Source organism: Mastomys coucha, unplaced genomic scaffold (genome assembly GCF_008632895.1).
Source record: "Mastomys coucha isolate ucsf_1 unplaced genomic scaffold, UCSF_Mcou_1 pScaffold18, whole genome shotgun sequence".
NCBI lineage: Eukaryota > Metazoa > Chordata > Mammalia > Rodentia > Muridae > Mastomys > Mastomys coucha.
The window spans coordinates 30,749,237-30,770,021 of record NW_022196900.1 but is presented as its reverse complement, the minus strand read 5'-3'; the positions used below and the strand labels follow the sequence as shown (position 1 = coordinate 30,770,021).

Below are 20,785 nucleotides of genomic sequence, written 5' to 3'. Positions count from 1 at the left end.
TCTTGAGTATTCCCTGGGCTATGTATACCTGCCTCTGTCATGCCCTGCTTTTTCCTGCCCTGTTGGGCCAGTGTTTCCGTGCTCTGTCTTAAAATCCCTCTTCAGAACTAGCTCAAGTCAGGAGGCTCATCTGGTGCCCAAGTCGGTTGCATCTGTGTGCCCCACCCCTTCTCTCAGGGCAGGATTGTCTCTCTGCAGGGACCAGTTACCCAGGCAAGGCAGGGCAGGTGCTAGGGGACTGTTCTGTTTAGGAATTACCCCTCCTCCAGCACTCATCTTTTAGGTTATCAAGTAATTTTCAGACTTTAGATCTAAAGTGAGTTTAGAGAAGGCAGAAGTATGCTAATGGAGCTAGGTGGTATGGACATATCTCGGGAAGCCTGGCCATTTCACTGTGGGGAAGACATGGAATCCTGCCTAGAAGCTCAAGGGGGAGAGAAATTTTTCTTTCATTGTATAATATCTCTGACAGGATCCCGAGTAAACGCTATGCTCAGTGAGGCTTTAAGGGTGGGATGTAGTTGCTCTCAAGCACTCTCAGCATCTGAATGGCTCCTAGTTTCATAAGCTTCTTCCTAGTGAATAAAAACATGAATGAGACTCAAGAGGGCCAAAGCAGTAGCTAATGAACAAGGATGCTTAAAAGGTTTCATATTCATCTGTGGTCCTGGATTCACATCCCAATTCTAGCACTTAGCAGCTATAAGCTTATGGGTTCCGTCTCTCACCCTGAGTCTCAGTTTGTGTTCGTAGTAGATGGGCTGGCCTGCCTACTTCCTTACCTAATCCTTGCCTGTTTTCCAAATAATTTCTATGCTTTCCTACTTTCCTCCCTCCCTCCCTTCTTCCTTGCCCTCCTCCCAACTTACCTGTCTCCAAATCTTACCTGTCTACTTCTCTATTCACCTCCTGTCTTCCAGCCTTGATAACATTGTTATATAACCTGAAATAGTTTAAATGAGAGACAGCCCCTATAGGTTCATGTATTTGAATACTTGGTTCCAGTTACTGGAACTGTTTTAGAACAATTAGGAGGTACGTTACTACATGTGGGTTTTGAGGTTTCAAAAGTTCACACCATTCACAGTGAACTCCATAACATGTGCTTGTGTATCAAGAAAGAAGCTCTGGACATGCCCCAGTGCCATTCTCTCTGCCATGATGATTATAGACTCTCATTCTCTGAAACTGTAAGCCACAGTGAACTCTTCTATATGTTGTCTTAGTCATAGCATCTTAGAACAAGAAAAGTATATGAGGCATGAGGGCTGATACTATATAAATTTTAGTGCTGCCTGGCAGTCATGAAGCTCTCAGTAAACAGCTGTATGAGTAATAGCATCAAAAGCCCAGTCTCCCTGCCCTAGCTGCAAATACATAGCTATGGGGTTTGGGATGCTCAGACCTTGGTGAAAACAAAAGACAAAATTATGGATGAGAGCCAGTTAAGTTCCTCTTTTGTAGTTTAACACTGCTCACTCTGGCAATGTAGTAAAGGTAGTGTCCTCTAAGGACATTATTATGATTAAAGTGAGAAAGGAAGGGAGAGCCACCACAGCCTGGTCACGTTAGCTTGGAAGTACTCAGAAGTTGGTGACTTTAGTTCCATATTGCCGTGAAGAATGATCAGAGCTTAGGCCTTCTAGATCTATATACTGAGGCCCTTGTTGAAATGTACTCTCAACTAGAGGTGACTTCAGTTGGTGCTCAACCTCAACAGAATGGGAATATTTGGGGCTAGATGAATATAGTATACAGCGGCTATCCTATGTACTGTGGGATTTTAATAATATCCCTAATTCTGCCTGCTGGCTGTTGCCACACTGCTCCATCCAGGTATAGTTGTGGCAACCACAAATGTCTCCAGATATTCCCAAATATCTTCTGTGGGTGCAAAATCCTCTCTAGATGAGAATACCTAGTGTAATTCCCAAGGGGAAAAAACTTTGGTTCATCACATGTGTAAGAGTAATGATGCTTGCTGAGTGTATACCAAGCTTTCTCATAAAATATCTCATTTAAGCCCCCAAACCAACTCAAAGGAAAGTTGTAATTATCTTATTTTGTAATAGAGACAGCTTACTGAACTGGCCTAGTGCTGTAGAGTTGGTTAGTGGGAATATCCTCCTTTGAACCTCGTATTTCTTCTCCTGGCCATTTTGTTCTGCCACCTTGTTCCAAGAAGAACACACAGTGCTTGTTTTTCTCTGAGCAAACCACATTTGTTCTGCTGGTTTCTCACACCTCGCAGAGACTCTGGAGTTGGGAAAACAGAAGTGAGAGATGTGAAGCATCAGCTGTGCACTTCTCACCCTGTCAGGAAAGGGAAGCATTAGTGCAGTGGCCAGCCTGCCCCAGCCCAGTGGGAGGAGCTTCACTGGTTAAATGTCTTGGCAGCATGCCCGTGCAAGCCTGTGTTGTGACGCCTATGAAAGGATTTCCATCTGCCAAACAAACTGACCCTTATGATTATTTTGAAGGGGAGATAGGTACAAGTTTCTCGTAGGCCCTTCCATCACATGAAGACTGTTTCACACCTAACCATCCTCAGCATATAAGCAGGGAAGGATAGATAGAAAAACTTCTTTCTTCTAGTGTATGTTGGTTGGTGTGTACTTTTTCATGGATGGAGCTGGAGGAGAAGTGCAGCTTGAGTCTGTTTCACACAAAAGCCCAGCAACAGCTGCCAACCACACTAGGAAAATCTGACATAAAAGCTTATGAGCCCTCGCCCTAGAAAAATCCATATATTTATACATTTCTACAGATAGTTACAGAGCAATGATGAACCCTGTCAGGGAACTGTATATCAGACACTGGAAGAGAGCGATATATTTCTTAGTATATAAGAAGGAAACTTTCTGAATCGCTTTAAAAATGCCCCTGTGCTTTGATCCACCACATAGCTGAGTATCTTTAAGGAAGTAACCCTAATGTCAAAGTACACAGTAGTCTCTGGATCTGTGGTGCAGGTGTCAGCTAGCTCTCCATGCTCCTCAGAGAGCTGTGTGTGTGTGTGTGTGTGTGTGTGTCCTTCAGATCATGGGGCACTTGCACATGGATATAAGTCCAAGTCCTTTCTGTGGATCTGCACCGTCTGGTAGAACAGCTATTAGCAATGCGATTACTTAAACTTACACTTACTTTCAATTTAATACCATTAAACATTTAGTTCCTTGGTACATTAAGCCCCATTTCAGATGTTGAGTAGGCATATTAGCTAGTGGCTGTTGTATTAGACAGTGTATAGAACATGCCCATCACTAAAGGAACTTCTTTGGGAAGAGTTCCTCATGATTAATGCAGCTCTAAGAGGCATAGCCCTTTTATGATCTCACTGGGTTCTGGGCTTCTTATACTGTGTTGACCAACATGTGAAACTTAGTACCTGCTCTTACACAACAATTTATTCAATGCAGTATGAATGAACTGCATTCATACTGTGCAGTTTTCAGTTTGGTTGACTTACTACAATAGAGTTCTTTTGGCCATGAGTTGGTCTGCTTCTGTCTTACTGTAGAACTTACTTTTCTTTAGTTTTTCTTTCCTCCTGACCCTCACTTCAGTAATAATCTTTTTGATCTGATCCCTTTCTGCTGAAGCCTGGGTGCTGGGTGAGAGAGCCTCTTATACACTAAGGCTTCTCAAGGCATTAGTTCAAGCAATGGAGAGTTCTAGAGAATTAGGTGTTTTGCACCTGCTGTGCCTGTGTTACACAGTACTAAGGAGTGAGTTAAAGTAAATGGAGAACTCACCTGATCTGATATAATGTGCTCATTAAAAAGGTTACCAGAAACCTTTACAAATATGGGTAAATATTTAAGCAAGAGGCACACAGTTCTACCTTGCACACCCATTTGCATTTAGACTTCATAGAAATACTTGTGGAAAAAAAGATTCAGTAGAGATAGCATGTGTTGATCAGTGGGGGCATCATAGTAATTTTTATTTTCTTCATAGATACCTTTTTTTTGTAATAAACAAGTTTACTTTTATAACCAGGAAAAGAAATTACATGTGCCATAAAAAACAGATTTGCTGAGCTTTGTATCTTAAAGCATAAATCAATCTGTCTTATAATTTCTCGTGTTGTATTTTAACAAGTGTCAGCAACCTGCAGGCTGAGTTGAAAGAGGTTCTTGCCCTTCGGAAGCAGCTGGAGCAGGATGTGTTTGCCTATCGGAATCTGCAGAAGGCCCTGCAGGAGCAGCTCAGTGAAATTCGGCGGCGAGAAGGTACAGGCTCCATTTTATGCCTTTCCCATTGGCTGTTTCCCACAAAGGGTCTTAGCTGAACTAAAAAGAAACCCTAGACCATAGGTAGAATGTCTGCAGGATCCTCTCTACTGACTGAGTCTGCATCTGCCAGACTTCAGCCTTCCTAATGGAAGGGCCCATTAAAAGTCTATTCATTCTGTAGAAGGTTGGTCTATGACTGAGCTGTCTCCCATCCACCTATATATATATGTGTGTGTGCATTATTTGCTATTCTAGCTCCAGGTAACCTGGGGGACTGGTAATCAATCCTCATTCAGTGCACTTTTCCTGCCTTAGCTCCATTGAGCAGGACCACACAGACATTGAGCAAGATTGCAGTTATTATTATTTTTTTTTTTAATGGTTTTTCGAGACAGGATTTCTCTGTATAGCCCTGGCTGTCCTGGAACTCACTCTGTAGACCAGGCTGGCCTCGAACTCAGAAATCCGCCTGCCTCTGCCTCCCAAGTGCTGGGATTAAAGGCGTGTGCCACCACTGCCCGGCTAAGATTGCAGTTTTAAAATTATGTACAAAGGACACCATGGGATAGCACAGCAATACCCATCACAGTAGATCTGGGCTCTCTGCTTTGCTATGAACTGGGCTCCTTATATTCTGGTTGGTGTCTGGTTTCTTTCTTCCTCTCCAGCCCCAGTGCTTGGCATGCGTAGTAGAAACTGGTTGTTGCAGTAGTTGTTGACCCTTTTGGAGCCTGTTCTGGGTATAAGGTGCACGGCTGGCTTTAGGCTCTTGCCTTTCCATCTATGCTCCTCACAGTCATCCAGTTTGGCATAGAAGGTGTTAACTTTCCTATATAAATGAAGGACTGAGCTAAGCTGGGCACAGAGTCATTGATTTGCATCATCTCACCCAGGATGTAGTAATTGGAGATCCAGTGCTCTGTTATAGGAACACCACCACTGGCCATGTATACCAAACAAGACTGTGGTAGTACTTCACTCAGTGAATGTCTCTTGGCTCTGATTCCTCCCACGCTATCAGAATGTAATGTGTGCCATGGGAAGCAGACCTTAACATACTGGTAACCGATACCCCTTCGTATCCCCACTAGGGCACAGGTTTTATATTTGGTGTATGCTCTCTTTCTAAAGAACTCTGAAACTTTGGGACCAGAAAAGTATATCAGCCACTTTCATGTACCTTCAAGTCTGTGCTTGGGATCTCATCTAAATTTTGTGTATTCATACCTAAGCCGGTACCACTCTTATTTGAACTGAAATTGTCATTTACTTGTGCCATTGATAGTGGTCTCCAGGTACAGCAGTTGATAGGCAAATTAAAGTTCAGGATTGGCTACAGTAATAGCCTACAGACCAGAGGAAACCACCCATTGAGACATCAGCTTGCTGAGCATGCAAAATTACTTTTGCTCGGAAGGTTGTGCTTTAATTCCTGTACGCTTCAGCCCCCCACCCCCCCACCCCGCCCCCTTGCAGTTGCTTTGGGTGAAAGGCATGGAGGTGAGCCTTGGGAGGATCTGTTTCTAATAGTCTTTCTCCTCTCCCCTACCCCATTCATTCATTCACTCACTCATGCATTTGTTTGTTTGTTTGTTTGTTTATTTTGTGCAGAAGAGCCATTTTCATTTTATAGTGATCAAACATCGTATCTGAGTATTTGCCTTGAAGAGCCCAATCAGTTTCAATTGGAGCATTTTTCTCAAGAAGAACTCAAGAAAAAGGTATTGACCTGACCTGTTCACTTCTGTTCTTATCTCTTTGGTTCCTGATCTCAGAAGTGTACAGGTCTCAGGCCCCTTTCCTTTTCTGCCTGCTGTATGTTTTATGAATTGCTACATGACTTCTCATCTGCATGGGCTAGCAGGTGCTCCCCAGGATAGAGTCTCATTTCTGGGCTGGATACCTGAGCCCAGGCCCTATAATGAGCAAGTCACTTTTCTCAACTCATTCACTTCCTTGTGCCTTATCCTGCTTGATTTTCCTCCCCGGCTGATTGGCGACTGTTTGGTTACTTGTATCTAGATGTCTGGAGGGTGAGCCTCTTAAATGTAGTCTTAATGTTATTTTTATTTCTTTCATCTGAGGACCTGGCACATGTAGCAGGAATTCATAGATTTGAACAAATGTAGTTTCAAGCCTAATCATTGCATCTATTTTTCTTAATACAAGGTTTTCAGTCTATAGATATCTGACATAGTTATAGTGACATAATATTTCAAAGGATCATTATTAGGAATAGTTTGTGTGTGTGTCTGTGTGTATGTGTGTATGTAGGCCAAACATTGGTATTGGGTGTCTACCTCTATCACTCTCCACCTTATTTTTTACACTAGGTCTTTTACTGAACCTTGAGCTCATGCATTTAGCTAGATTGCGGGAGAGCTAGATCTAAGAATTTGCTTGTCTTTCCTCCTCTTGTATAGCACTATACTTAGCAATGTGCTTCCAGGCTTTTATCTGGGTGCTGGGTATCTGAATTCAGATTCTCTTGCTTGTGTGGCAGACACTTTATTGACTAGTTATCTTCCACCCCATGGATCTGGGTTTTGTTTCTCTTTTGAGTCTTGCACATCTATGTACATAAATGAAGTGGGTTTTTTGGTTTTTTTGCTTTTTTTTTTTTTTTTTTTTTTTTTTTTTTTTTTTTTTTTTTGAGACAGGGTTTCTCTGTGTAGCTTTGGCTGTCCTGGAACTCACTCTGTAGACCAGGCTGGTCTCGAACTCAGAAATCCGCCTGCCTCTGCCTCCCAAGTGCTGGGATTAAAGGCGTGCGCCACCACTGCCCGGCCTTGTTTTTTGTTTTTTAATTTAAAGGTTAAGAACCTTTTGAAAAATTATCAGATGCTGGCATTTGGAACTCATAGGAAACAAAATGAGTCTTCTCAATTGCCTGTGCACTTGGCCTTGTAAGACCTGGGCCTGGATTTGTAGTACTGGGCTGAGCTTAGGCACTGTGTGCTGTCTTTGCTAGAGTCTGCTAGAGGCTCCTTTCCATGTTGGTGCTTTGATTCTTGTTATGTCTTACACACTTTTCCAGATGTGCCAGCTGCGGCAGCCAGAACAGTGAACTTCTTCATCTCACTGGTTCCTCATTAGGAACAGCCTCTGTATCTCCTTAGGAGTTTTGCCAAGAATGATTGACTAAACCTCATAGGGTGTGTGTGTATTGCTTTAAGGACAGCTCATTATAACTGTCATTGCTAACTATGTATAGAGAGAAGGAGGTCTCTGCTATCAAGGATGATCTGACATAGTTGGAAAAACTTCAACTCTGGGGAATCTCCTCCAGAATGCTGTGTCACAAGACAGAAACATGTTAGTTGCCATTGACCAAATGCCTTTCGTGTTCTGTAGCTGTGATGCTGGCAGGTTCTCATTCTGTAGACCTTATTCTAACCTTGTCTTTAGACACAGAAGTTAAGGATAGCTCAGGTAGCAGGTAGCCTTCTCACAAGGCAGTATGCCTCTGCCTTGAAGTGAGACCTCGATGTCTTTGCTCTTTTCTCCAGGTCAGCGACCTCATACAGCTTGTGAGGGACCTGCACACAGATAACCAGCACCTGAAGAAAACCATGTTTGGTCTCTCTTCCATGAGTTTCCAGGGAAATGACAGGCTTGAGTTAACAAAACAAGAAGAGGTAAGAAGAGTCTTGCTTGTAGCCATATACTAATTGCAGAGAGGACACTTGACACAAACAGACAGACAGACAGACAGACAGACACATACATGCACACATACACATACACACAGACAGACACCCTGCACGCCACAAACCCTTCCCCCATTTTCAGAGAGGACACCTGACACAGACAGACAGACACACACAAATACACACACACACACACACACACACACACACACACACACACACACACACACACCCTGCATGCCACAAACCCCCCATTTTCAGTGAGGACACCTGACACAGACAGACAGACACACACAAATACACACACACACACACACACACACACAAACACACACCCTGCATGCCACAAACCCTTCCCCCATTTTTTAAGACCATCTATCTGAGGGAGGTTTTTGATTGCCTTTGCTGTGGTGGAGTCTTGAGGGCCTTGTTGGTCATTGGGTCTGTCCATGTGCTTCCTCCAACTCAAGCCATCTCTTATATGTTTGATATCCTGTGATGTTACTGTGGCCTGGCTCTGGGTATTTGCTGCAGATAACACATCTGATGAATGATGTCTTCGTAGAGCTATTTGGAGAATGGCCATGGCTCCAGAGAGTGTACATAATATGGGTCTAGCCTTGGAATATCCATAACTTAAAGGAAGATGTCTACACACCCCACCTGCTCCCCACCCCCACTGTCACCTCTGACATTTGTCTCTTTTCCTATGTTTGTAACCATGCTGTACAAGGAAGGACCCTGAAGCTTCGTTGGCAGCAGGATATGTTGAATTCCTTTAGGCTTGGCTAGCCCATCTCTCCAGTGAAAAAACCTGGCCCCATTTCTGAAGCCAGGCTGCTTTTACCATGAATGCAAAGGATCTTTCCTTACAGAAGTCCCTCAGAATCAAAATTGGCATTTTCCTGGGTGGACTTAAGTCAGCCTGGAGTACCAGGTACATATAGGCCTCACATCTATGGCCATGCCATTTCTTTGGAGAGGTTTATGGGCTGTCTTCCCACTTTCCCAGTGGGAGCTGCTCAGAGGTACTATATTTATGCTGTGCTTTGGCCGTCTACTTTCTTTGAGACAGGGATTATTATTGATCTTGGCCTCCAGGGCTCTAGATAATTTTGAAAACCAAGAGCAACGGCAAGCCACTTACGGGAGAAACAAGTCTCCCAGCTTACTTCCTCTGAGGCCGAGTTTTTAATAAGCAGCTCCTTCTTCACCAGCTCCATTTGAGCTGTAAATGCCGAGTTTTGTTTGTTCATTTGCCCTTTGAAAAAAATCTGTTAAATGTCCCATTATGTCCTTTGGAGAATAGAGGCCTTTTCCTCTGCCCACTCTAAGATCTTAATACCAGCCGATTCGGATTTGAGTCATTTGTCAGATTGCACTTCAATTTGATGTTCCCTGTGAAAAGCCTTTTCCTTTAGCACAGTTCCCCTGGCTTCCCCAGAATGGGATGGGAATGCATGCATGGAAAGATGGTTATAATTTGGAACTGAGGGAGGAGAGGGATCCAGGGTGAGGTGCAATAGGAAAGAGGGGAGACTGCTGTTCTGTATCAGTCGGCTTCACAAGAAACAAGGCTGGAAATGGCAGTGTTTTCCTCTGCTTTCTCTGAGCAGCAAGACTTAGAATGGGGGTGAGGGTGGGGCAGAGCATCATGTCTGTTCTCTGGGAGGCTGTAAATCAGAAAAAGAGAGTTGAGGATGGGGAGGACGAGGGAGAGAGAGAGAGAGAGAGAGAGAGAGAGAGAGAGAGAGATCTTAGAATGTGGAGAAATGACCCCAGTCCTATTGCTTGAAAACAGCGTAATTGAGATTTCCAAGCCTTCCCTTCTGATCTGATCGTTCCACTTACATTGAAATGCAGTTTTCTCTCCTGTTGTTTTTTCTAATTGTCATTGCATCATTTCCATCTTACTGAGGAACTACAGTTTAATGGCCTAACTCCTTGTTGGACACATGGATTGCTTCAAGTGGTTGTTGCAAATTGTCTGTACTTTTCCTGCTTTAAGATTTCTTTCCTTAGACTGTATTCCTGGATTTCTAATCACTAATGTATACTGATATGCTGTAACCATACAGTTTGTTTTCAGCTACCTTCCCCTAACAAGTCTTAATTGATAAGGGTAGGAATAGTTTGGAGGCTAATAGTTTGTCATGTTTCTTTCCAAAGTGACTGCCTCTAAGCAAAACCATCCCATTAGGACGTGAGGATGCATGTTTCCCAAGAATGGATAGTTTATGTAGAAACCATCCAAGTGACCAACTGCTATCCTGCTGTTTTAATGAGCTTAATTATAAGAGTCCCTATTGAGGTACACCTCTTTTCTTATATGTGTCTGCCAGTTATTACTTGCTGCTCCAGGGGTTACCATCATACAGGGTAATTTCAGCAGGGCATAGGGTGGTGAATGTTGAAACTCATGACTGCAGCTTGTGGACCTGACATCTCTAGTTGGGGACATGTGGGAAGGAGGATGCTGGCAAGATGCAATACTCAGGAAGGTTAGTAGCTGCTGTCACCTACTTGGGTTTGGTTTTGTTTGGTTTTGTTTTTGTCATTCTTAAGTGTGCTTAGAAAGCTGAGGGTGGGGAGACATAGAGATAGAGCTTAACTTAATTGAGCTCAGGTGTTAGTAAGGCTGTCACATTGATTAAGAAATAGACCTTGGGTGAATCTCAAACAATGTCTTGTAAATTTTTCCACCTTGCAACCCCTTTTCCCCTGAGGAGTTACTATACAGTCTTAGCCATCTAGCTATGCATAGTGCACAGTTTCTGATAATAAATCATAAAGAAATGGGCTTTAAAGCAAGTCTTTGGTGTACATATAGTTTTACCATTTTTTAAAAGATAGAAGCGAATTTAAATGCTAATGAGATGGATGTGCTTGTTTATTTTTATTTAAAGGCTTACATCTTGGCTGAACATTTATCATGTAGGGTATATAGGATCTGCAACATTTCTCAGAGTTGATTGACATTTTGATTTTATAATATCAATTCTATGAATGTTGCTTCATATAAATATGTTGTACAAAAAAGCAGAGGTGTGTTTAGGGCCGTTTCAGGAATTGCTGGACAGGGGTGGAGAGCTAACTCAGCAGCTAAGGGTCCTTGCTGCACTATAATGAGGACTAGATTTGGGGTCCCAGTACCTACAAAGAAAGCTGGGTAGTCTTTGAATACCTATAACACTACTGGACTCTGCATGCACACAGTTGCCCACACATGCATTAAAAATATTCATGTATACACAGACACATAGATTAATATATAAAATGAAATAAGATATAAAAAATTATTGGCAATTCTGACTTAATCTCAAGCCACACTTCATTTAACAATTTTTTAATGAGATTTTGCCACCAACTCAAATAGCAGTTTTTCAAAACTGTGTGGTACAAAGGTGAACTAATTAGATGCTTACACATTGAGAGATGATAAAGTACTAAATCTATTTTCTGTAATTAATGCATGTGCCTATAAGAACAGTAACATGTGTAAAGTAATTGATAGCATTCAGTAGTCTCAGATCCGAGCCAAGAAGGTTGGTATTACATAGTGTGCTGGTGTGCACACTGCAGGGTGGTGCATGTGTCTGCTTTTTAGAGCAAAAGCTGTGTTGAAGCTTTCTGCTGCAATATGGGCGATTAGAGTTTGAAGTTATTTTTGGTTGTCATGTGTTCAGAAACCCTTTACTGTTGCCAGGGGGGTTGTTATGACCCTCACATTAAGTTTTGTGACTGTATATATGGAAATGTAGTCATGGTGGTGAGTGCCTGGAATGCTGGCACTGGGGAAGTGGATCTAGGAGGATCAGAAGGATCACCTCAACTATGGAATGAGTGTGAAGTGAGCTTGGGCCAAAGGAGACCCTGTCTTACAACAAAAACCAAACAATAATAACAAAATGACAGTATACCCAGTTTTTCTCTATAAAGATATCCATCAAAAATAAATAGTTAATAAAATATTTAAGGTCATCATATAAGACTTTAAGCTATTTATTGATCCATATTTTAACAAAATAAGCATATTTTTCTTTTCTAAGTTGATTTTCTATTGTTTAGAAAAATATAAGTGACAAACATAATTGCCATCTTGAAAATAATTATAGAGGACCCAACTATACCACTCCTGGGCATATACCCAGAAGATGCTCCAACATGTAATAAGGACACAGGCTTCACTATGTTCATAGCAGCCTTATTTATAATAGCTAGAAGCTGTAAGGAACCCAGATGTCCTACAACAGAGAGTGGATACAGAAAATGTGGTACATTTACACAGTGGAATACTACTCAGCTATTAAAAACAATTCCTGAAATTGTTAGGCAAATGGATAAAGCTAGAAAATATCATCCTGAGTGAGATAACCCAATCACAAAAGTACTCACCTGGTATATACTCACTTATAAGTAGATATTAGCCCAGAAGCTCAGAATACTCAAGATACAAGTCACAGACTAAATGAAGTTCAAGAAGAAAGAAGACCAAAGTATGGATACTTCGGTCTTTCTTAGAAGGGGGAACAAGGGAGTAAAAAAAAAAAAGAAGGGGGAGCAAAATACCCATGGGAGGAGATAGAGACAAAAGTGTGGAACAGAGACTAAAGGAAAGACCACCCAGAGACTGCCCCACATGAGGATCCATCACATATACAGTCACCAAACCCATACTCTATTGTGGATGCCAACAAGTGCTTGCTGACAGGAGCCTGATATAGCTGTCTCCTGAGAGGCTCTGCTAGTACCTGACAAATATAGAGGTGGATGCTCTTAGTCGACTGAGAGGAGCTAGAGAAAGGCCCAAAGGAGCTGAAGGATCTTGCAGCCCCACAGGTGGAACAACAATATGAACCAACCAGTATCCCCAGAGCTCCCAGGGACTAAACCACCAACCAAAGAGTACACATGGAAGGACCTATGACTCCGGCTGCATATGTAGCAGAGGATGGCCTTGTTGGACATCAGTGGTAGGAGAGGCCCTTGGTCCTGAGAAGGCTTGATGCCCCAGTGTAGGGGAATGCCAGGACAGGGAAGTGGGAGTGGGTGGGTTGGTGAACAGTGGGAGGGGGCATGAGGTAGGGGGTTTTCGGGAGGGAAACCAGAAAAGGGGATAACATTTGAAATGTAAATAAAGAAAATATCTAATAAATAAAAAAGAAAATAATTATAGACATGGAGTATTGTGTGATATTTGGATACATATGTGTACTGTGTAATGTTTAAGCCAAGGCAAATATATTTAGCTCATAAGTATTGTATCATTTCTTTAAGAAATGTAAGTCATGTTATTTAAGGAAGTAACATGATTTTCGTGCATTTAAGAAAGTAACATGATTTGCATGTTATTTTCTCTCTAGGCCTCTTCTGTCCAGCAGCTCCTATGTTGCTCCTGTCTTAAGTACTCGCCATTGACCTCTCCCCAGCCTTGCCTTCTCTCCTTCCACTCACCCTCACTGGCCTCCAGGAACACTGCTTTCTAAAGTTCGGCAAGGCTGACTTGGTTAGAGTCCACTTGAGTGAGATCATGTGGTACTTACTTACTACTAGACTCTGTTAACATTTCTTACCTCTCTGGCATTGTTTTGTCTTGTCTTTTCAATATTTCAATGGAAATTGTAAGAATCAGTATATTTTCCTGAAGTATTTAAACCTATATATATTTAACTAGCATATATATTTTAACTACAAATTTATATTGCATTTATTTGGTGTGTGTGTGTTCTTGCATGTGTACATGTGCCACAGCGTACATGTTGAGGTCAGAGGACAGTTTGAAAGACTTAGTTCTCCCTTTCCACCACATGGAGACTGAACTCAGATTGTCAGGCTTGGTGGCAAGTGCCTTTATCCACTGAGCCATCTCCCCCACCCTTAACCAGTATATGTTTAATTTTTTTTTTAACAAAAGGCTATAAGCCAATATTTGATAAATTCCATAAGAATTTGTGTCTATAAATGAAACCTAAACATCTTTCAAGATCCCTCATGTCCCTTTGTGTCTATCTCCCACCCCACCTACTCTACTTTATCTGCTGTGTTTTATTTAATTCTTTGTTAGACTTTCAAATAGCTGGAATCATATAGTATGTCAACTCTTGGCTCAGCATAATCATTTTGAAATTCATTAATATTGTTCTTTGAGTTAGTAGTTTCTTGTATCCCATTGTTTGAATGTATTAGTATTTGTTCATTATGCTATTAGTTCACAAAAGATGATAGGACATTCATGCCCCTGTCTTTGAGGACCTTTTTATTCTTATAAAGTACCTAGGAGTAAGTTTAATATTTTTATGCTACTACAAACATGTTAAGTAGTCTTGGTTGGTCTTTATCTCTTAAGTATATCTGCAGGGTATAGTAGTACACATTCGTAATCCCAGCACTACAAGGCAAAGGCAAGGAGACCATTCAAATTTGAGGTCAAAATGGTCTGGGTAGTAGGTTCCAGGCCAGTTAGGGATATATAGCAATACTTATTCCTTTCTCCCACTGCCAAGGATACACTGAAAAGGACCAAGCTAATAGAGTAAGGGCACCTCACTCGTTTTATAAACAAGTTTATTTATATCACCCTGTTCCATGCTTTTTAACATGGTAGGATGTGGTTTGTGTTCAGCAGATCCCTTTGATATTTGTTGTTGTTCAGATGTAGTTGGCCAGAGTGTTCTGGCCTTGATAACTTCTTATAAAGTGGCATTCCTAAGTCAGTTTGATTTGGTTTGAATTTCTTCTGACAGAACAAGGTTCTTTCTCTTGAGGAAGATATCAAGGATTTTAGCTGAGCATAGAGAGTTAAGATTGCAGTTGACTCATACAGAAAAGGCTCTTGGGATGGAACCACAAGTATTCCATATACATAGTTTTCCAACAGGTGACCCTGAGCTTAGTGGCTTTTCTACTTCCAGCTAAATGCTGCAATAGCAACATGAGCTATGATGTGATTTTTGGAATAGCTTTGATTGATACCCTTACTGGCCATGGCTGCCTTGTGCTTCTTAGTTTGCCCTTGGTTAATTCATGTGTCATATGATCTAAAGTTTGGTTGTTTTGAAAGCTGGGCTCTTGCTTTCTTGGAAGTTTTGTACTGTGCATTCTAGAAACAAAGAGTGCAGCAACACTGGGACTTTATAACTTTTAGGCATTTCAGATTTATGCAGTATCTGTAAGTATTTCATTTTCAAAAGTATAAAGTTACCACCAGGCAACCTGACACTCTTCTCAGAAAACTGACATTGTTACTGGGACTGTCCATCTCATATGCATGTCATTCTAACAAGAGGTTTATACCCTGTGCTAAACAGGAGAAGTGATGAAGAATTCGGGTACACCATAAATTTCATTACTAGGCTTTGTTGTTGTTGTTGTTGATATTCTTAGCTATTTTTGATTCGGTCAATAGCTGTTTTCTACAATCTTGTTACATTTTTGCAATCCGAAAATGGGTTTAGCAAAAGCGGAATGGCAATGGCTGCAGAGATGCTCAGTTTTACAGCTTCTCAGGAAGACCAAGCAGGACCAGGGAAAGGCCTCCAGCTGATTTGCAGGGGGGTAGGGGTTATCCACAGCCAGTAGCTCTAAGATCAGCTGATTATTTTCTCATGGCTTTGACATTTGTTTCTTTGTATTTTCATGTTGTTGTTGTTGACTGTTCGGAATTTTTTTTAATTGATATTTTCTTTATTTACATGCCATATGATTTCTCCTTTCCCAGTTTCCCCTCAAAAACAAAACAAAAAAACAAGAACAAACCTCTGTTGACCCCCCTCTCCCCCTGCTTGCCACCCCACCCTCTCCCACTTATTGGCCTTGGCATTCCCCTACACTGAGGCACAATACCTTCACAGGGCCAAGGTCCTCTCCTCCCACTGATGATCGACTTTGCAATCCTCTACTATACACAGGCTGCCGGAACAATCAGTCCCACCATGTAGAGTCCTTGGTTGGTGATTGAGTCCCTGGGAGCTCTGAGGGTACTAGTTAGTTCATATTGTTGTTCATCCTAAGGGGCTGCAAACCCTTTAGCTCCTTTGGTCCTTTCTCTAACTCCTTCATTGGGGACCCTGTACTCAGTTCAATGGATGGCTGTGAGCCTCTACATCTGTATTAGTCAGGTACTGTCAGAGCCTCTCAGGAGATAGCTATATCAGGCTGGCTTGTCCTTCCTTCAGTCTCTGCTCCAAGGTTAGTCTCTGCAACTCCTTCTGTGGGTATTTTGTCCCCCCTTTTAAGAAGGAATGAAATGTCCATATTTTGGTCTTCCCTCTTCTTGAGTTTCTTGTGGTTTGTAGGTTGTTCTTCCTATATTCCGAACTTTTGGGCTAATGACCACTTATCAGAGAGTGCAAATCATGTGTGTTCTTTTGTGATTGGGAAAAGATCTTTACCAATCCTATATGTGATAGAGAGCTAATATGCAATGAATACAAAGAACTCAAGAAGTTAGACTCCAGAGAACCAAATAACCCTATTAAAAATGGGGTACAGAGCTAAACAAAGAATTCTCAACTGATGAATATCGCATGGCTGAGAAGCAACTAAAGAAATGTTCAACATCCTTAGTCATCAGGAAAATGCAAATTAAAACAACCCTGAGATTCCACCTCACCCCAGTCAGATTGGCTAAGATAAAAAACTCAGGTGACAGCAGATGCTGGAGAGGTTGTGGAGAAAGAGGAACACTACTTCATTGCTGGTGGGATTGCAAGCTGGTACAACCCCTCTGGAAATCAGTTTGGTGGTTCTTCCGGAAATTGGACATAGTTCTACCAGAGGACCCAGCTATACCACTCCTGGGCATATACCCAGAAGATTCTCCAACATGTAATAAGGACACATTCTCCACCATGTTCATAGCAGCCTTATTTATAATAGCCAGAAACTGGAAACAACCCAGATGTCCCTCAGCAGAGGAATGGATACAGAAATTGTGGTACATCTACACAATGGAGTACTACTCAGCTAAAGAGGCTTCTGTAGATAAAACAGAGCAGTCATCAATCGCTCCGATGTACAACCTTACCATTTATTGAAGGTTTCTCTTGACTTGAAAGGCTGCTTTACCAACATTGCACAGGTGAATCTTTATCATGGTGGAAAGACTATGTTCTTAGGCATAATAAAAGAGAAAAGCCTAAAAAAAATGAAGTCATGAAATTTTTAGGGAAATGGATGGACCTGGAGACTGTTTGGAAGTTTTAAGAAAAGACACCACTGACTTGTTCGTAAGTCTTCATGCTGGACCCTTTTTTATTGTTGTTGCATTTCTCACACCAATCCATGCTTCCTATAGCTTGTGACTAGCAAGGAGGATGAGGACACACTCAAATTTGAAGCGGATAATGAGAGTCATTTCTGGAATGACCAGCATCTAGAGCAAAGTAGTAAGGTAGGAACAGATTCTTCGTTACTCTGTCTCTGCCCGTGCCCAAGTCTGTCCGCTGTCTGGGGTGTGTGTGTGGTCGATTTTCTGTTAATTCTACCTGCATTATATGTCTACTCTGTGCCAGGGGGGCAACAAAGAAACTGTTCCCCTTTGTTATCAGAAGTTATGAAGGAGGTGATTGAGCCAGTCATGAAACATAGCTGGATAACGACTTAGCAACTGTAGAGTAATAAGGATGGGCTCTTGGTCTGGATAGATATTTAAAGATCTAATCCACCTTGTTTGTTTTATGCATTGGAAACAGAGACCTGTGAGAGGAGACGAATTATCAAAGGTATAGATTATGTCAGTGATGGAGGTAGGAATCCTTGGGTATGGACTCTCAGGTCATCTGACTGCAGTGCAAGGGGATCGTGATGGAACAGAGTGGCTCATTGCAATTTCTTGACTCCTGTAATGCAGCTTGATAGCATTATAGTCATTAACTCCAATATAGAATCTTCTAGTCACATTGCTACTGAACAGTTGGGCTAACAGAAACTTGAGATATGGTGAGATTTGGGTGCCATGGGTTTGCTTGAGATATGGTAAGAAATAGATGCTGCAGGAGTGACACGGTAGGTATCCAGTTATCCACATTCACGGAGCCATGAGTGGGCCATAGCAGATATGGAGAGTTGTGGAACACAAAGCAATGGAATGGGTGCTTTGGAATCCCATAAACGTGTTTTTGAGCCTTGTCCATGTCACTCCTGCCTCTCCCTTCCTTGCTTACCTTCTAAGCTTGAATTTTCACTGCCTCTCCATGTAGGCTGTCTCCCCTCTGAAACCAAAAGGCATTTTGTAATTGCTCAACAAATAATAATAATTTCTGCTTTTATTACTAGATGGTAGAATTTTCCTGTTTTGTAGGTTGCTTATTTGATGGATTTAATAACTGAATTGGTGATAAACAAGAACCTATAAATAACATCTCATTTGTGTGACTCTTGTCTTCCATTTAAGAAAATCTTAATCATTTTTCCAGTGTGGAGAGATGGAGTGATGGCTAATGTGTATATCACTAACAGTAATGAAGTCAAGAGGAGTTATTTATAGACTGGTTGAGAAAATTTACTGCTTTAGAAAGGGATGAGCGGATGCTAATTGTACTATCTTAGTACATGCCCAAAACAAGTTTTAACTGGAAGTCTTTGTGGTAGTGCTCCTCTGGGAAACCCAATGACCCAGGACGGTGGATCTGTAAATAACATCTCCATAGGAATTAGGAACTTTCCACCTTCCTAATGAGATACGTCAAAATCCAGTTAATTAGAACATGTCAGTCGAGTATAATAATGCATGTCTGTGGTATAAGTAATGTTATATAAAACATTAGATAACTATACAAAGCATGGTTGAGGACATGCACCCCAGGTGGTTCTTAGGAAGAATTTCCAAGGCATGGTCTGTGGGGTGGTTGACTATCCATTTGGAGGACACCTGTAGTGAGTTGGGACACTAACTCTGTCATCTCACTTTATTTTCTGAACCATAGCAGGTGAATGGTCCCACTCAAGAGTCAGCAAAGTGACACAGATGCCTCCTGCCCCACCATGAGTGGACTTGCAGGCTTGCCCTCTCCCCTTTCCTCCTGGGCCCTGGCTGTGGACCAGTTCTCACTTAACCTGCGTCCTTTCTTCTCTACCTATCCCTTCCATTCTCCATGTTCCTCTATCTAACCAAAGACTTTCATTTGCAGATCATGGAGGACTATGCTGAGAGTGGCTGCAAAAATGGATATGTAAGGCACATGGATTCCAATATTTTAGACCATGATGGGGCCCAAACACCTGGTACTTCTGAAGACCATAGCCTAGAAGATGAGCTCCTGGGCCTGCTTGCCACTTTCTTCAGTAAGAAGGCCACACCGTTGCTGGAATCCAGGTAGACATGGGCCTGGGTACCTCTTTACCTCTTGTTTGAGGAGGGAACATAATCATTTGGCTAAAAGGACTCAGAAGGTGCTCTGCATTGTACCTGGGAGCTCCTGAATGGCTGGGGAGGAATCTTGCCAGTCGTGCAATTAAGTAATTTGGCTTCATGCTTGTGGCTGTGAGGGGACTTGAACAGAGCTACATGCAGGCTCATTACAAAAAGGCAAGAGAAAGCTTTCCCCAGAATTATTCCTGGGAGTCCCAGAAAGGGCTGCCTGGCTGTTGGCAGGGAGAGGAATCGTCCCTCTTGGCATCTCCTCTGGTTTTGGCATCAGCTTAAAAACCCCATTTCAGTTTGCATTGCTGCTGTTTTATGTTGCGCTTGAACTAAATTCTCTTCTTGCTGTATCTGCTAAGAGTTGTTCCTATGTGGGCAATACTACAGGTTGTTCTTCTGACATAGAGAAGGAGAAACATTAGGTGCATTTGTATTGTGTAAATTAGTCCTTTCTGAGCCATTTCCCCTTTCATATTTCATCTAGGCCATCCATGGCAGCCGCTTGGGCTTTAGAGCCAGGAAGAGCTGGGCTGTTCTTTCTCAGTGACTCAGTTTCTCTGACTACTCAGGGTTATGGGCTGAACTAAGAAAAACATTAAAGAAAATTAGCTTGTATGTAGTTTATTTCAATAATAGAAACAGACAGGAAAACACAAATTGCTATTGTTCTGACACTTGACAAGAGCCAGTCAAGAGCCTTCCTTACATCATTGCTGCACTAAGCCCTTGTGGGACCCTTTGGCTGAAAAGAAGGCAGGAATATTCTGTTTTTAGTAAGCTTAGTGAGGCCAACCCTCCTAATCCTTGACACCTAACCCTTTCGTAGCATGTGTCTACTCCAGGGACCTACCCAGTTCATCTTCAAAGGGAGTTGGGCAATCATAATTGATACTGAAGACTAGAGAGTTTGTGAATCCTCTATATTTCCAACCTTGTAAAGTTTGAGGTAAACAGTACCACTGCCCCCACATAGGATCACGTGGGAGTGTTCTTGAATGCTATAAACTGGTGACACATGGACCATGGTAAGAATGAGGTGGGTTGGGAAGTGTGTGCTCTCTTGTACACAGGCTTTTCTACTCTAGCTAGTTGTCAGGTAAGCATGTTGAATGTGAGCTCTCATTGTATGTCTTCAAAATTAGTATTCTTAATCTCTTGAGTTGTAAAAATCCTAACCTATTCATGATTTTGGAGAAAGTCCTTTTTATGTGCCATCACCGAAAGCAAATCTGTGATGTTTTTACTCGGGTACCAGCTTTTTCTTACAGTTGCCTGTTCCAGAGGCTTTCTAGCCAGGAGGAGCCACGGTTAGTGTTAGATCAGCCAGCCTAACTGCCTAACCTTCGTTTCTGAGCAATATTCTTTCCTGTGTGCTACTGAACCCATGTGGTTTGGTTATAGTTCCAAGGTCCTACTGAAGGCCTGACCTGTGTACACACTCTGGACCAGGCCCTGGTTAGCTATTTTATAGGCTCAGCTTTACATACTGTGGCCAGTAGTCTTTTTACAAAGATGTTGGAAAGGTAACACTTGGG

General features: G+C 42.0%; 1 protein-coding gene across 3 annotated transcripts in view; it reads left to right on the top strand.

Moving 5' to 3' along the window:
- Cdk5rap2 (CDK5 regulatory subunit associated protein 2) overlaps positions 1 to 20,785 on the top strand; it is a 184,738-nt gene that overhangs the window by 99,187 nt on the left and 64,766 nt on the right. For 2 of the 3 annotated variants that reach the window (XM_031377671.1, XM_031377669.1), the window contains exons 16-20: positions 4,105 to 4,235; positions 5,850 to 5,959; positions 7,748 to 7,876; positions 17,184 to 17,279; positions 19,018 to 19,202. In XM_031377671.1, the coding sequence (XP_031233531.1) occupies positions 4,105 to 4,235; positions 5,850 to 5,959; positions 7,748 to 7,876; positions 17,184 to 17,279; positions 19,018 to 19,202 (651 nt within the window). The remainder of the gene's footprint in view (positions 1 to 4,104; positions 4,236 to 5,849; positions 5,960 to 7,747; positions 7,877 to 17,183; positions 17,280 to 19,017; positions 19,203 to 20,785) is intronic. The other variant, XM_031377670.1, reaches the window with a different exon arrangement.